The sequence below is a fragment of the Anser brachyrhynchus genome (genome assembly GCF_964034855.1).
Source record: "Anser brachyrhynchus genome assembly, chromosome: 5".
NCBI classification, from domain to species: Eukaryota; Metazoa; Chordata; class Aves; order Anseriformes; family Anatidae; genus Anser; species Anser brachyrhynchus.
This window is the reverse complement of record NC_137699.1, coordinates 19081573-19099407: the sequence shown is the minus strand read 5'-3', so window position 1 is coordinate 19099407 and position 17835 is coordinate 19081573. Positions and strand designations below refer to the sequence as shown.

Genomic DNA, 17835 nt, shown 5'->3' with positions numbered 1-17835 from the left:
AAAAATAAAGGTTATTATTATTTTTTAAACAGCATGCATTCTTACCTACTATTCTGGCAAGAATTTTTTTATGAATCAACACGACATGGAGAATATCTTTATTCTTTTCAGCACAAAAGTCAGAAATATTCAAGTAAATATTATTAACCTAGCATAAATACATCTAAAACCAAACAGCATTATTTTTTATATATTCTGTCAAATCATTTAGATAACAATACGGCAGCAAATAGCTTACTCCTGCTGGAGAAAATAAAATTGAACAACAGTGAGAATGAGAAGCAGAAAACATATCACAGAGAAGATATGAAAATTTTACACATTTTAGTTTTTATACATACTGAGTGTGTAGCATTTTAGATTTTAAACATACCAAAAATAAATAAAAAAAAACAAAAGTTATTCCAAACTTTTAGGGAAACTGGATTGCAAATCTAGGTTTCAGCAAATTTTAATTCTATATAAAAGATTCATAAAATCTTTTCATAAGATTTCATAATCTTAAAAGATTCATAAAAGATTTTTCTGTCACATACTCTTGTACTTTAAGATAGGAGAAAAAAGGATGTCAAATTCTTACTTTCTATCAGACAGGCTCTATGTCTACTAAAGCTACTGTTGGAAAAAAGTTAGGGGGAGGGAGTACGAGATGAGTGGGGAGGAAGGAGGGTGGCACTAAGAAAAGGATGCCGGTATTGTTTTAGATGTTTTTTTCCGACAATGAATACCAAACCAATTGACAATGTTGCTCTCTTTTCCAAAAATAGTACATCAGCTGACAGGAGAAATAAGTTGCCAAACCAGAGAAGATCCAAAGCTAAACACAGCAGATTTACCTACTACCACTGGAAATTAAATTGCTTCACCATTCACATAATAACCAAAATAAGATAGGAAATTTTTACTCAGTTTTTACTGGATGTCTACTCACAAACATCCAAAGTCATTTTAAGTTAAACTTACTTTTAATTAGAGTCTGGGTAAAGACTGGGCCAATTCTTCAGAAAATCATAAGTACAGAGAAAATCTTTTTTAGTAGAAAATGTAGTAAGCTTTCTTTTGTATTAAGTTACTTTAAAAAATGCTGGATATTACATGGATTTCACTTACACCAGCATAATCCAGAAAGAATTCATGAGAAGTCAATGAAATTAGTAGTCCTATGAAAGATCAAGGTAAGACCATTAAGGAGCAGAATTGTGGAGACTGACAATATATCCATATTAATACTCATTGGCTTTATAATACATGGAAAATTATTGAAAACCTTCAGTCTTGCAGATTTTAATTATGCATGTAAAATCTGGGATAAACACCTCCCAAATTCCTCCATGATCATGCGTTCACCTAGATAGTCAGAGTATCCTCGTTTTTCTGCCTCTTCAGCTTGCACCAGGAGACAAGTACATGTTGCTTTCACTTCTTCCCAAGATAGACATCTCAGCCTGACAGAGAAAAAATAAGCTAGTATAAAATATATTCATTTTAAATACAGAAAATAATTTAAAACACAAACTGCAAACTTCTTAACTAAGGTACTAACAGTAAATTCAGCCTACTGCTGGCAAAGAAAACAGCACCGAGTCCCTTAAGGATTCCCAAAATGGCACCTTACTACCCCTTCCTTTGAATAAACTCTTGAAACTACCAGTTGTTAACATTGTATTCTGCTACATTATTAACATTATTCTTTCTGTTATGCAATTCAAATAAAGGCATAATTTGGCATCATCTACCCAATCTATACATTATCTACAGCAGAAATTATTCAAACATTTTCAAAATAATTATTGTCTGAACACCACAAACATAATAACAACAATTTTCTTACTACTTCTTTGGGAAAGGTTTTGTTAGAAATGAACGGACTGGAGTGGATTATGAAGAGAATTAATTATGTGATCAACACAAAACTAACTTCTGTTTTTAAAGCAGAACTAATACATAAGTCCTTGAAGTCTCCATACTACGTTCCTCAGGGATAGGAATAGCCTCCCCTTTAGATATTTATTTAATTAAGAGGGAAAAAGCTATGCGAAGGTAATTCCTTTTATATAAGCCACCTGTCATTTTAGTCATTATTTCTTAGGTAAATATGATACTGGTTACATGAGAGATTACTGAAGATAGACCAATGGGTTATGCATTACTATTTCCAACTATTCACCTGTCTTTCTCCAATTTTGGTAATATTTCCAATGCTGATGTTAAAACTGGGTTATTTCCTTCATTACTTCCTATGTCCATGTAGTTTAGCGCTGTCAGCTCTGTTTTTTTATCTGGACTTTCTTCATAATTTTTGCAACCAATGCATTTACAAATAGAGGAACACATAATTTTAGCCTGGCAAATACAGAATATTTGTATAAAAATTATATAAAACTTAAATTAAACATACAACCGAAGAACCACTAGACCTATATCACCAGGGACTTATTCTAGATATACTGGTTTATATTCCCAGAGTGAGACTGTCAGTATCAATTTGAGGAAGCAAATCAGTTCCCTCCAAGGATTCTCTGTGGAGAATAGTGATAATCCCTTCCTCTGTACACAGACAAACCACAGACTGCTCCCCTCAGTTTGTGGACTGAGCAATGAAACTCCCTGGATTGGCAGGATTGCCTGCATTCATGATATTATGAAGAGTCTTCCAAGCCTGGTGGGGCCTAAAGACTACCACCCATTCCTACTCTTTCATGTAGGATCAAATGAGGCTGCAACAAAGAGACTCCAAAATATCAAAAGGCACTTTATGCCCCTCAGAAAAATGTTAAAGGGATCAGCAGCGCAAGTAGTGTTCTCCTCCATCTTCCCATTTGGAGGCTGGGACCCAAGAAGAAGGAGATGAACAGACCAAGTGAACAATTGGCTGCATGGCTGGTGCCGTGCTCAAGGTTTTGAGTTCTATGATCTCAGACATACTTTTAAGAGACAGGGCAATGCTGACACAGGATGGTGTGCACCTAGCCAAGTGGGGCAAGAGTGTTCTGGGCAGCAAGCTGGCTGGCCTTATTTAAAGGCCTTTAAATTAAATGTGGCAGGGGAAGGGGATATACTTCTGAGTGATGGAAGCAAACCTGGGAGCATTGTCACTTTAGGAAACAGCAGGGAAATACTGTGAGCTGTCCCAAAGCAATTAGGAAAGGTTCATCTGAAAAGGTGATGCGACCGACAGCCCAGCTGAAGTGCCTCTACACAAATGTACACAGCATGAGAAATAAGCAAGAGGAGTTGGAAACAATGGTGCAAGTAGACAAATATGACCTGCTTGCTATCATGGAAATCTGGTGGGATGGATCACATAACTGGAACACTGGAATAGAGGGCTACAAGCTCTTCAGAAGAGATAGGCAGGAAAGGAGGAACAGGGATGTTTCCCTGTATGTTAGGGAATGGATTGATTGCAAAGAGATGCCTCTGAGAAACAGCCATGGGCAAGTTGAGAGCTTGTGGATAAAAGTTAAGGACCAAACCAATAAAGGACAGCTTGCAGTTGGGGTCTACTACAGGCCCTGTGATCAAGGGGATCCTCTTAACGAGGCCTTCCTGCTTCAGCTACAAGAAGCATCACACTCACACATTCTCATTCTGATGGGGAACTTCAACCACCCAGATGTCTACTGGAAAAGCTACACAGCAGGCTGTAAGCAGTCCAGGAGACTCCTGGAGTGCATTGAGGATAATTTCCTGGTCCAGGTGTTAGACAAACCAACCAGAGGAGAGGCGTTACTGGACCTGGTGCTCACCAATGCAGAGGAACTCATTAAAAAGGTGAAGATTGGAGGCAGTCTGAGCTGCAGTGAACATGCCCTGGTTGAGTTCATGATCTCAAGGAATACAGGCCTGGCAAAGAGCAAAGTCAGGACCCTGAACTTCCAAAGAGTGAACTTCCAGCTATTTAAAGACCTAGTGGATGAGGTCTCCTGGAACACTGTCCTTAGGGACAAAGGAGCTGAACAGAGATGGCAACTCTTTAAGGGTGTTTTCCTTAGAGCACAAGAACTCTCCATCCCCCTGCATAAGAAAGTGAGAAGGGAGGGCAAAAAATCGGGATGGCTGAACAAAGACCTGCTGGTCAAACTGAGGCACAAGAAGGAAATGCACAGGAAGTGGAAGTAGGAACATGTGGCCTGAGAAGAGGACAGGGATGCTGTCCGGATGTGCAGGGAAGGGATCAGGAAAGCCAAAGCACAAATGGAACTGAGCTTGGCAAGGGATAGAAAAAAAAATAACAAGAAGGGATTCTATAGGTATTTCAGCCAGAAAAGAAAGGCCAAGGAGGGTGTATCCCCACTGATAAATTAGAAGATCTTTAAGATCCAACCCAAGCCATTCTATGATTCTATGAAAACCATTCCTCACTTCTTCTGGAGCAAGGCATCGGCTGAGAGCTCATGATACTAAACGTTTTAACTTCAGCTAGATTCAGTTCTTTGAAGTCAAAGACATGACAAGAATGAGACTGTGACCCCTATGTTCAAAAAATATTATGATCAACAATTCAAAGAAAGAACTAGTTACAAAATAAAATCAATGTTAAAGTAATAACCAACAACAGGAAGATTCACCTGACTCACCTCAAAGCACTCACAATAATTCTTGAGACATCCTGAACGCCTGCAATTGCATCCTTTGTTATGGTGGGGTTTAACTTCTCCCAGTTTTGTTTGCCCAATCTTTGGTAGGAAGGCTTCTGGGTTTCTATCGAGACAAACCTGAAACAAGAAGTGTTTATGTCCACTTTATGTCCAATATTTATGGATGGCACAGAAGCTAATATGCTTTTTTCAGGGACAGACAAGATCTCGTATGCTCTACCAGGATGCCATCTGCAGCAGTGAAAGACAGACATCGACAGAAATCAACAACCCCATCAGTACAACTACTGAAGAGCATTTGATTTGAAAATCAGTTGTTGCACATTGATCCCAAAAACTGCTGTAGCTTCCACTGGTCGAATGTAGCAAAGTAATAAATCTAATTAGATCAAATTCTTGTACAATCCAGAGATGATCTGAGTGACACAAAAGGGTTCTGGAGAGTAGCATGCAAGAATAACAAAGCCATTAATATATCCTTATTTTAAAGTATCAGCAGTAGAATAAGACCTTTCATTTTCACTCTAAACTTTACAAAACATAACAGACATATATATGTCTAAAGTAGATTAAATTATTACCCAGATTGTGCAGTTTGAAACACACACAAAAATCAGCCCCCATAGTACTCTATCTTTCATTAATAAATCAGAGTTTCCAAATGTAGAAGCAAACTACTTCTCAGGAGTGCAGGGTTCAGTGCTGCTGTGATAAGCATGACCTTTGCATTGCTGATGAATCAACCAGAAAGACTGGCACAGAAAATTGCAGAAGATCTGTCAATGAGAATAATAATTTGGATAATGATAATTTGTTTTCCTTTAAATACTTCTAATTTGGGGACACAATAACTTTTCCTTCAAGTGAAAACATTTCTGAAATTAAATTTGGGGTTCCATACTTCCTTCCAAGAATGAAAATTATCATTCAGTTATCTGAATGGTTTTAATCCAAAGTATCAGAAGTTCTATAAAAGGAAATTAAATACGTATATTTATTTATTTATTTACGTAAGAAAAATATAGAGTGCTAGTTAATATAAAAATAACATTTCAAGGACTTTTACTAGAGAAAAAACAATACTACTGTATTTTTCATACATATTTTTCACAAAGATGATACCGGTCTGATTTGTTTGTTTTTTTTTTACCTTAATGGCTTTAAATCGTTCAGTTTCATGAAGTGGATTGTTGTAACAATTATTGCAGTTGCAATTGCAGCAAAAATCACCATTGGCAAAGCAATCACAATATCTGTGATTAACATGTAAGACAAAATAAGAAATGAAAAGATTAACTGCTTTTAAATGTTATTCTACTTCGAGCCAGAATTTATGGTTTCTATTCATGAAAAATGTCCCCTTCCTCTGTCATTTAATCATACCCAAACCTGTACAAAAAACTTCTCTCTCTCATTCAATTTTACATTTTGTAAAACATGCCCACTCCACAAATGAATCAAATTGTAATCATTATGTGCACAGCTCCATGCATCTTACGTGCATAATATTTATGCATGTAAATGTAATAATACTGTGTACATAACATTTATGCATATATTCTTATATATAGCAGTAAGATAGATCCTTCACTATACAGAATTTACATTCTATAAATTATTTTCTGGATACACACTGATCAGTACCTTCTAGCTTCTTTTTGTATTTTCCATATTTTTTATTATATTCAGTCATCCAAAACTCTGCACTAAATTCTGAGCTTGTGTGAACGTTAGTTTACATAAATTATTGATCTTTCTAACTCAGGATCAGAGGAGTAATTTTTGAGACCTATGGACTGTTCAGTGGAATACATTTATTGTATGTTTATCCTTTCATATATACACTGCTACTAGCATTTATTAAATGTTGATAAACTATTACTTACAATTTAAGACACTGAGATTTTGTGCAGTTACATGGTTTCTTAGACTTTGTAAACCCTGAATGAGAAGGTAGCCTACACAGGTTGAAAAAGGAAAAAAAATAGAAAAAAATATACAAATACAGCTACTATGAAATTTAGTCTATACATTTAAAACAATAAAACCTTTTTCTTTTTTCCCTCAGCACTATTGGAGCTACTTAACGAATGTAGAGTCACAGAGCGGGTGACAAAAAGAGAAGACTAAATAACCTGTAATCTCCTGCTACCCGCCAGCTGTCACTACCTGGGGCAAATCAGCCCCCAGTCACAGAATCCAGTGATGGCTGAGCAACTGCAAAGTGTTCTCACCTCTCACCTTGGGGTTGCATCTGCCTTGTATTTAACAATGATCTCCAATTAAATATTATTAAAAGAATTCCATTAGTGCTCGAAATATGGGCAAAGCACATTATTTACATTTGGAAACATATTCACTAATTCAGAAAATTAACTGTTTTTCAGACACATGGACACCACAATTGCATTGATCCTAAGAAACCCTGGAACCATGCTAGACAGCCTTGACCACCAGCAACAGGCTTCATGACCACCAAGATATATACAGAAAGCATTTGTACAGAACTGCATTTGTGTTACAAGAGAGAAGCAGCCATGTAACACAAAGATGTCTAGGAGTCATTTCCAGTATAAAATTCAGAAGTCATCATGGACTAAATGTTTCACTCATCTTACCCAGCTGAAGGCACATTCACTTGCAGGTTTGATTCTGGCTGGAATGTGGCAGTGCTAGCTACCGATTGTAAGGATCCATGTTCAAACTGTTCAAGATAAAATGCATATAACTAGTTTATGTTAAGTTTTAAAAAAGACTCCCATGAGTTAGAAGAGATAAAGTAACACTGAGAAAATGCTCCAAGGATGCTTTGTTTGCCATGAATAGTGATAAAACTCATAGAAATACAAAGCCATTAAAATTGCATGCATTTCCTCTGTGAAACTGCTCAGTATGTCAGGATCCCCATTTCCCCTAGCGCGAAGTACCAAGAACAGCTTTCAGTGCTGCAGTATTAGCTTACTGTTTTCAACATACTGATAATTCTAGGTTCAGAAGCTTTTATTTCCAGTAGTCAACTGAAACTGGCTAGTGACTTGATAATTTACATTATGTTAATCTACCATATGACATCTAATTGGTTGAAGACTAAGCAAATTTTTAAAAAAGAATTAGATCACAGGCCAACAAAACAGACTGCAGATCTGTTGTCTCTTCAGATATACGATTAATAACAGCCTGGTTATGGAGAGAGAAGGGAAGAACAAATAGGATTATGCTGTTAATACACGTAAAATGAGGGGCTGTGAGTAACTGTAAATCACGGTTATTTTAATTGGTGATTAATCTAGCTGACCATAAGGAAGAGGAAAATTAATATATTTAAAGCAAGAGAAGAAATTTAGGGAACAAGAGAGTGAGTATAAAATTAAAGAGAAAAGAATAGCTGTCCTGCCTATATCACTATGCCAGAATGTTTAGGCACAAATATGCTGATATACTACTTCTAGTGCTGAAAAACTCTATAGTTGATTGTTCCCTCTGGCCCTTGGGTTTTCAATTCCCTCCTTTATGACAGTGATTGCTATTCACAACCCATCTGCTGTGCTTGTACTGACATCACATATTCATTTCACATAAATCAGAAGTTAACAGGTAAAAATTTGCAGTGATTTTTGCTAACAGCTCTGTTGGAAGTAACACACTAGAAATCAAACATCTGCAAAGATTTCTGGTCTTCTGTTCAGTTTTCATTTTTAAAAATAAATTGAAATACTTTTCTACCACTTACTCCGTCAGCAAAAAAGAAACGTGAAAGAATTATGATTTAATCAGATGTAATGACTACTAAATCCTAATCAAGAGGAGAGTGTAAAGAATTCTACTGGAAGAAAACAGTCCCCTTCTTCTGTAAAAGCCAATATGCCTTCCTACCCCCTCCCCCCAAAAGAGTTGCATAACAGTTCTGAGAAATAATATGATCTATTTAAATACAAAATTCAAGTTCTGAAAACTGGAATACATTTATTTTTTCTCAGGGAAAACTATATATTTAATTTTGGTATTATTTCCAGAAAATTCTGAATCTGGGACAAGAGGCAACGAGCACAAACTGAAACACAGGGAAGTTCCATCTGAACACAAGAAAACACTTCTTTACTGTGAGGACAACAGAACACTGGAACAGATTGCCCAGAGAGGCTGTGAGTCTCCTTCTTTGGAGATATTCAAAACCTGCCTGGATGCCATCCTGCTCCGCGTGCCGTGGGTCACCCTGCTTGGCATGAGGGCTGGAGTGGATGATCTCCAGAAGCTTCCAACCTCAACCATTCTGCTATTCCATGATTCTGTGATACCTTTATATACAGAAATTGTATTGGATGCAGAACTAATCTGTCCAGACTAACTAAACTGTCTTTAGAAAATTCATAGTTGTTATTCCTGACATAGACATAATGACCCATATTAAGAAAAGTAAAAAGAATGTATGCTGCTACTTAATAAATGCAAAGAGTAAAGCTTCTTTACCTCTTGCTCATTGAGATCCAGTTTACCTGAAACAGGCAAATACTGCCCCAATACAGCTGTTATAGGGTTGCCGACATCTGAAAAGAAGATATTTACCTGAAGACTGCAGAACTACTCAGTGTATACAGTTTATTTTTTGCATAAATATTTTTTTTAATTAAACATACCTGCAAATAGGTAGCAAATAGCTTGAACTTCTTATACAAATAAAAAAATATTACTTTCCTGACACTGTCTGTCTTCTGTCTGCACCTCCTGTTACAATTTACTTTAGAAACCAAACTTACTCTACAATTGTGTCAATGAATGAATGAATGAATTGTGGCCTAGAAGTTCTCTCTCCAGAAATGTTTTTTTCATTGCAAAGAACAAGAATAATAAGCTGACCACACACACACACAGACACACACACACAAAAAAAACCTCAAGAATCCATCACCAATTTGTAAGCTAGGAATTTGTGCACAGGTTGTTTTTACTCTATGACATCAAGAACATTAAAATACAAATGGCATAATGGCACAGAGTTATAATATTTTGATAAGATAATAAAAATGGCTGAAACATGCTTATCCCAAGTTCTTATTTTATGAATTTCTAGAATTTTGACAGTGTATCTGTAATGGAGAGCTTTAACTTATGAAAAAAAGAAATACTAAAAATCCACGGAGAAATCCATAGCTGTAAGAGTAAGTCTTTGTGTAAGCCCTGATGAGGAACTGCATTGAAGTACATGAGTATCCTGGCCTATGTAGTAAAAAGCAAATATTAGTCATACTGAGATTACAAGATTAATCTTAGGCCTGTATTTACTTCTTTCCCATTTAAATTAAGAAAGATAGAAAAAAGAAAGTCAAAAGACAGCTTAATTAAAAAGTTGAAGATATTAGTTCCTAGAAATTTTTAGATATAATTCCTGGACCTACACTTTTTCCTTGCTAGGAAGATCAGTAAAACGGAAAAAAGCTCAAACAAATAAAAACTAAAAAAAAAAAAGTGTTCTCCTCAGCTTTTTCTTCTCTAATATTACAGCAAATGAACAAGAGCTTGAATTTCTTTTATAGGAACTTTACCTTTAATTTGAATGTGCCTGGTTATCGCTTTGATAAATATAAATAAAAATGCTCTACACTTAGAGCACCTACTGAGATGTAAACACTCAGCATCTATTGATACTGAGAACAGTATCTGTGCTTGTATGGTGCTTAATATTAAAAGGCTTTATTTTCACATTGACATCAACATACAGCACTGTAATAAAGTTAATAAAATAATACATAATTATTAACAATTTAAATAAATAAAATGGCAGTGATAAATAATGAAATAAGCCATGTTTATGTTTCTGAGGAAGCTATATTTCGGTAAAGAAATATTCTCAAGTATTGTATTGCTTCTAAGATGAAAATGTATTACTCCACTAAACATCGGAATAGCTCAACCATTAACTTTAGGGCCTCAGAAAGCACCTTCTTTAAAAATGGATGGTAATTCAAGTTCAAGATGCAAAAATCAGTGGGACATTTTAAATCCCAAGGCTAAAGTATACCTGAGAGCCCTCAAAGCTGCTCTTCTTTTATACAGAAACAGTGACACTTGGTGGCAAGTTAGGGTAAATGCAAATGTATGCAAATATTTATGCTTGCATTGTATTCAACATATTCATTTCATCTTTCTTATTACATTGAAGTGCCTAGCATTTTTCAGTTATAATGTAATAACTTGTGATAGCTATACTAACTTTGGCTCATCTCCCACTGTTGCTGTGTAAGAACGTAAACATATGCAGTTGCACATTAACCATGATATGCTTGCTATCTGACATGTTAAGAGATAATTTTAACTTTCATTTTACCAGACTGAAGATAATTATGTTGGTCTTGATACTGGGGCAATAGATAAACTGGTTTTAGCTCCTGTGTGGCACAATTTTTTATGCAGAGTATTTGAGTACCTCCTTCCAACTGACAGATTACCTGGAATAAATAACTAATGATTAGCTTTCATCTAAGAAACTTTAATTCTTAACATAAAGATATGAAGGTTTTCATAAAGCTGCATAATCACAGACTGGAGTCTCTCAGACAAACTCATTATGCATTAAGTTTTTTGCTTTTTGACCCTTTCACTTTGTTTGGTTCTGGAAGCAGCTCTTGAGGTACCATACTGTATCTCCTCAAGCTAGTTGAGATGGACTCCCGGTTCTCTAAATTGTTGCATGGGGAGTGTTTTGCATGTTTTGTATGTGTTCTTGTTTTTTTTTTTTACTCTAGTTTTCTAGTATGCTGGTCTAAGATTCGGTTCCCTAAGCAGAAAACCACATTCTGTTTCAAGGTTTCATTTCACTTATTTAGAAGTGATTCCTTTGTGAGGTAATTTTCATATTATCATATTTGCTTCTAGCAAGTATAGGTAAGTAGAAAATAATATGTTATATACAAAATAGCACTGTACTTGATAAAATTTAGACTGTGAGTCTGAGGAAGTCTTATTAGTCTTGACAAAGGGCTTACTAAGTGGGATTTTTTGGTGCATGTGTGGTATAAATAAGGTAAAAATTTTCTTTAGCATACAATTCTGCTATCAGTTACAGAATACAATCACCACAGAGTTAGAACCATTTCTGTGTAAACATCTGGGTTCCTCCACTACACCATGCAATGCTAATAACTTGCAGCCAGATTCGCCAACATTTGAACTGTAAAAAATTGTTCTGTCTTGGTAATTCTCAATAACATTTCTAAGTGCCTCTCTTACCTCAGACTGAAACATCAAGTATTACATCTTAATAGCCATGCTTTAAAATCTACTTTGAATTCCAAACAAATACAATAAATTAAAAAAAATAATGCATACTTACTATTTCATCATAGACAGAAGCATTAGTCTGAGGTAAGCCACAAATATTGCTGGAAGATTCTAGTATATAAAATAAAGAATATTTTGTTTACTAAGAAATCAGTGTTTTTATACAAAGAGATCATTTATAGTGTTAATAAAGGCAGATTTTCATGTCACTATGGCATTACAGTCTTATAAAAGAATATTTAATATTCTCTTGTGACAGACTCGGGAAAAACAAGACTTCAGTATGGGTTTGTTTGATGTCTCTAAAAGGTTTATTGTGCCCATCTGGTAAAATTCATTTAGCAATGACATTACATTAGCAAGGCTGATGAATATGTCAGCATCCATTGTAAAGACTGTATATTGCTAACATACAAAAAATGGCTGGGGGACTAAATGCATTATAAGGGACATTATATGCCAGAAAGAACAACTTGAGAACACTTGCTTTGCTAGATAACATCTACATGATAGTACGCTGTCTGTTTAACACTGGCTGACATACAAGGCTTGGTACACAAAAAGGAAACTCAATCATTCTTTTGAGGGATACAAAAAACAACACGGGCCACATTACATCGTTCCAACATGGTATTATAAATTTCAAACATCCGGTAAAAGGTGAATTCCACAACAATATATCACAGAAAGAACAGATTTGAAGTATCACCCTGCAAATACAGAGTATTTGTTAAATAAGTCTCCTTGATAACATTAGAGAGAGCGGACTACATTCCACATCAAAAAAGAAGGCAACTTTCTTCACTGTTCTTGGTCCACTCAGACTTCAGGAAAAACTACACTTACAAGACCAAGGTTTAGCCCTGAGTGTGGTTGTGAACAGGCAGAATACATCAACTCCGGAGCTTACTATCATCAGCAGTATCAGTGCAAACCCCAGTTTTAACACCTCTGGTCAGACTTCAAAGTGAAATAAAAACATTGTTCGACAAAATCCAAAAGGGAAATTTTGTTGCAAGAAGAAATATTTTCTTCACACTCCCCTGAATGAATGGAGAAGGGGTATAGGAGCAAGGAAAAAATCAAAAGGAAGACAACTACATGGTTGAAGCAACATGAACATACACAATGAAATGGTGATCCATTTCAAACCTTCTGTTTCCTTCCAAGCCTTCTTAGCTCTACTAACATTTTCAGAAATGGCTCATACTGCAATTTCCCAAATCTAGAAATTATGTTATTTAGCTATTTAAATGCTTTTCTAAGGTTGTTGGAGAAAAAAAATAAAAAAAAAATCCCACTCAGCCACTTGAGGCACTTACCATTTAAGCAATCTGGCAAGTGTTTTGACTGCATAGGACTGGTTTGGATTCCCTTGTATTGGTCATAACAAATACAGTTATTCTCACCTGCAGCTGGAGTTATTAATGGTCTAAACACCTGAAGAAAAGAATGTTTAATTTATAACTATTTTATATATTAAATGTCCCATTTTTAAAAAGCCAAACAAATAAACAAAAATGATTTATAGTGGCCTTCAAAACTAGAAATTATTTACATTTTCAAGATATAATTAAGCACATAAATGCTGCATCCAGCATTACCAGCTACCACTGAAAGGTGAATATTATTTCTCCATTTTCTGTTCAACATGCAGTAATGGTTCAGATCTAATATACCTGTAACTATAATAGCATCATACCTAATACCTACTTTCATATTTTCAGTAATAAAGCATTTAAAGAGAAAATGGAAAAGATAAAAACCAACTATTTCTTAGTCTCAGATTAGGATTGAAATTGTTTGAATTGGACAATTTGCTGTCTGTCTTTATGTTCTCTACTTCCTCCACATAATATAGACAGCAGTTTGGGAGCAAGCAGCATAGACACAACCAATCAGCTTTTTCATTTCAGTAAAAGTATTCATAACCCAATTATAATTTTGTTCTAATACCTTCATGAAACAGGACAGATTAAGGAAACACAGATTTAGTGTGGTAAACTCTGAGGGTAATAGGAAGACAGCTGGTCAGAAAGATTCTTTCTAAATCTCATTTTTAGACCCTTTGTATAGAAGACCCAAGGCTAACAAATGTTTGTTACCTGCAGCTTGATTTTGAATAAAGGAACCGTTGTGCCTTACTGATACCTCTATATTCTGGAGAAATTTGAATCTTATCAAAAGGTCAAAAGACTTAAGATGATTATTATTTTCTTGGTTATTAAAGAACTATTGATAATACTGAGCATGAGCGTAGAGAAACTCCGAAGCCAGAGATCCTTTTAAACCATAACCTGAAATCAGAAAGAAACCTAAAACATGTAAGGTAAATGTCATGGTAGACTTTGAGCATCTCAGGATGAAATGCCACTGTGAAATGCAGAGGGCTGAGTAGTGTAAGCAATGGGTTCTGTGGTGGGAGGTTTCCTGCACAGATAGCCCCACAGCTGCCACATGACTTCAGACTGGCACCTTGCTGGGATTTCAAGACAGTTTCTCAGACAAAGCTTCGGTGCTCCTCTAATAGCAGTCCACAGAGCAAAAAACAAAATTAGGGGATTTCTGCAGAAAGATTTCTGTAGATACTCTACAACCATAAAGAAAGATAGCAGCACACAAAAGTATTCTACATATGATTAGTCTGCATAAAGTAGATGGATTTGGTCCTGTGAGCATCACAGAAAGTTTAATGATAGATAATACTTTATAGATAGTAACTGAACCAACATATATATTACCTTCAAAATACACAGAAAAACTTTGCCAAATGTAGAAATTACACCACTTACAAAACTACTTTCTCTACAGAGATTTAACAAGACAGACCACAATTTACTGTTGCAAATTAATTAATTGTTAGCTCATTTGGACTATACTTTTTAAGATGTCAAGTGAGTCACCTGTAGAACTAAAAGTTAACATATTATTTGTAATTTCTATGACTACCTAATACTTGCTAATACCAATGGTAATATATAAAACAACACTCAGAACTGTATGTTCACTGCATGTTATTTATGGCAATACAAAACATAAATTTATTTCTGTATTTACTACTAAGTTTGTTATAGTATAAAATTTAAGATGTAACTTTAAATATAATGTGGATCCCAAGTAAGTTTTAATGTGGCAATTCCCCTCATTTCAAGCACGAATAAGCACATACAAAATTCCTATTTCACTTAATCTTACTGGTATAGTTCTGACATTTTGATCGACTGCTCCTTCTGAAGACAAAACGCTTGAATTGGGAACACTGCAATTTTTATGCTGTGTCATAGCAGAAGAAAGAAAATGGACACCATCTGAAGGCAGATAAGGTGAACATGTATGTTCATCTTCTTCTGGAAGATTTAAGTCCTTGTAATTTCCAAGATCTTCATTACCACAGCTGTTGTTTCCATCTGGATATATTTCAGCTTTTGCTATTGCATTCTGATTTTCAATGGTAGGAGGATACTTGAAGTGATCCAACAGAGTCTCTCCCACATTTACAGTGCATAAATGATTGCCTTGACTAGATGACAATCCATCTTCGAATTGATTATTTATTACTGCAGTTTCCAGATTAAAATTTTCAGAAATAAAAGGATTATTTTGACTAAATATTTCAGTTACAAGTCCGCCATCGATAACCGATCTTATATCGAGCAATATCTGATTCTCCATAGTCATAGACAGTCCATCAGCTCCTTCTCATTTATTTGAATATAATTACATTTTCTATTTCACTATTCTTCTGAATAGCTTTTATATCTAGAATTGAATGAAATAGACTAAGTACACGCAATACTAAAGATTGATTCAATTAACATGAAACTGAAAAATATAACACTGCAAGTGGTTGTTAGGGTCCTGAATCTGCTTTTTAGAAAATACAGGCCACCACTCCAACACAAACAGCTGCTTTGTACCATAAGAACATGTCCTTGTAACTTTTAAACATGTTAACAGCATTCAGGCTTAAATCAGAATTTTGATTTTTTTTTTTTTTTTTGACTAAAGCCAAATAGCAATCGAATCTGTCCTAGCACAGTGCCTGGACAGAGGTGTTGCTTGCAGAGCAATAATTATACTGCTTCGAGTTCACAGCCCGAAGCAGCCCAGTGAGAGCAAATGCTCTTCGTGTCACTACTGCCAGAAGCAGGCAAGGTTCCTCCCTGCCCTTTATGTACCGCAATGCCAACATTAAGCTGCCATCGCTCCTATTTCTGGATTCAGACCATACCAACGCGGGGAGGCTCAAGCGTTAGGATAAGCCAGACAGGGACGGCTGAGGTCTCTCAGCCCCACAGGCACCCATCACGACCCCCTCGGGGCCACCCCCGGGGCAGGACTCGCCCCTCGCTCCACCTCCACGGCCGTGGGAGCACCCTGCCCCTTCCCCAGCGATTTCACCTCCCCCGGGGGCCGCCGCCGTCCCCTCAGGGCGCGGGGCACACACGGACTCCCCCTGCCGTTACCGGTGCTGCGCACGCGCCATAACGCCCCGCCCGCGGGCAACGGCCGCCGGCTCTCCACACAGGGAAGGCTCTGCCCCCACGCAGGGCGCTCAAGGCAGTTTGGAATTGAAAACAAACCAAAACTATTAAGTATTTCAAGGCAGATGCCGAAAGAGTAAACCTTAGTTCACTACTGTTCAGGGCATCTGGTACCAAAACACTGCAGGCACATTAAAATTTCCTACTGTGTCCTGAGAAGAGCAGTAGTTACTCTCCAGCTGTACAAATTATGACCCAGCAACTGCTTTTCCTTCTACTATACACTGCATAAACATTAGAGAGTGCTTTTCTTTACCTTTTTTTTTTTTTTTTAATTTTGTTAAATATGGAGGAACAGCAAAGGCTGTCACTTTACTTGATGGCAGTTCTATTTAAATTTCAACTCTTGTTTCAGGGGATGTCCTTCAACGTGGAGCCAGAGGCTTTCAGATGGGAGCTGCTCTTCCTCCTCTCTCAGAAATTATCTCACATTACAAGAAGTCAAAGATTCCCAAAGCCCTGGTACTAGATAAGCTATTGTTTGCTATAGCCAAAGGTATAATTTGTTATGTGGAAGACTGCTACTCATCACTGGTGAGACCACACCCGGAATACTGGGTCTAGTTCAGGGCTGCCCCATACAAGAGGCATTGAGCTACTGAGAGTGCCTGAAGAACAGCCACAACTGATGGAGGCACTGGAGCATCCCTCCTATGAGGGGAGACTGAGAGCTGGGCCTGTTCAGTCTGCAGGTAGCCTGGAGGATTTTATTAGTGTCTATAAATACCTGAGGGAGGGTGCAAAGAGTTCAGAACCAGGCTCTTTTCAGTGGTGCCCAGTGCCAGGACAAGAAGCAATGGGCTCAAACTGGAACAACAGAGGTTCCCTCTAAACATCAGGAAGCCCTTCCGTGCTGTGCATGGAGCCCTGGCACAGGCTGCTCAGAGGCTGTGGCGTCTCCACTTCGGAGATCTTCAAAACCTGCCTGGACGTGGTCCTCAGCAACCTGCTCTGGGTGGCCCTGCTTGAGCAGGGGTGGGACCAGATGGGCCCAGAGGTCCCATCCCACCTCAACTATTCTGTGATTGTGTGATTCTGTGAAATAGCTGGCTTCCAGCTTCTGCTCCTAAAGCCCTTTCTACAACTCACTACTATAATGGATTAGTATTAACTGTAAAGCAAAAACCAGTGCTGTTTACTGGCTTGTAGACAGTTTCACAGAAACTTTCCAGCAGCCATTTGTACCTCATAAAAAAGCTGGACTAAAGACTTATGTTGTTTCTTTCTACTGACCCTGAAAAATTGTTCATTACCTAGCAAAGTATTTACATAACTGCTAAAACATCTATGAAACTACTAAAATAATTTAACTACTAAAAATACACTGAATAGTCTCCTACTACCATTCCTAACTGGATTTAACAGCAATTATTTCACAAGCCCAGAAATGGGAGCAAGGGAGCCAGAAAGAAGAT

The 17835-nt window shown here is 36.8% G+C and overlaps 1 protein-coding gene across 1 annotated transcript; it reads right to left on the bottom strand.

Moving 5' to 3' along the window:
• Positions 1–36: 36 nt before the first annotated feature.
• On the bottom strand, positions 37–17729 carry TESMIN (testis expressed metallothionein like protein). The gene is made up of 10 exons (XM_080594072.1): positions 13199–17729; positions 11929–11987; positions 10924–11044; positions 9069–9145; positions 7220–7305; positions 6488–6559; positions 5752–5854; positions 4581–4718; positions 2168–2343; positions 37–1445 (listed from the first exon to the last, which is right to left on the bottom strand). Exons 1-10 carry the CDS (start codon positions 13230–13232, stop codon positions 1289–1291), a joined length of 1023 nt encoding a protein of 340 aa, XP_080450198.1. The 5' UTR covers positions 13233–17729; the 3' UTR covers positions 37–1288.
• Positions 17730–17835: the final 106 nt, after the last annotated feature.

Bases quoted from the DNA above. Each gene is read 5' to 3' on its own strand.
- TESMIN (XM_080594072.1), bottom strand. From the start codon at position 13,232: ATGCAGTCAAAACACTTGCCAGATTGCTTAAATG. The intron at 11,045-11,928 runs GTAAGTATGCAT...TATTTATTCCAG, and splicing joins CTTCTGTCTATGATGAAATA to GTAATCTGTCAGTTGGAAGG. The intron at 5,855-6,487 runs GTAAGTAATAGT...TGTTAATCACAG, and splicing joins AAATCTCAGTGTCTTAAATT to ATATTGTGATTGCTTTGCCA.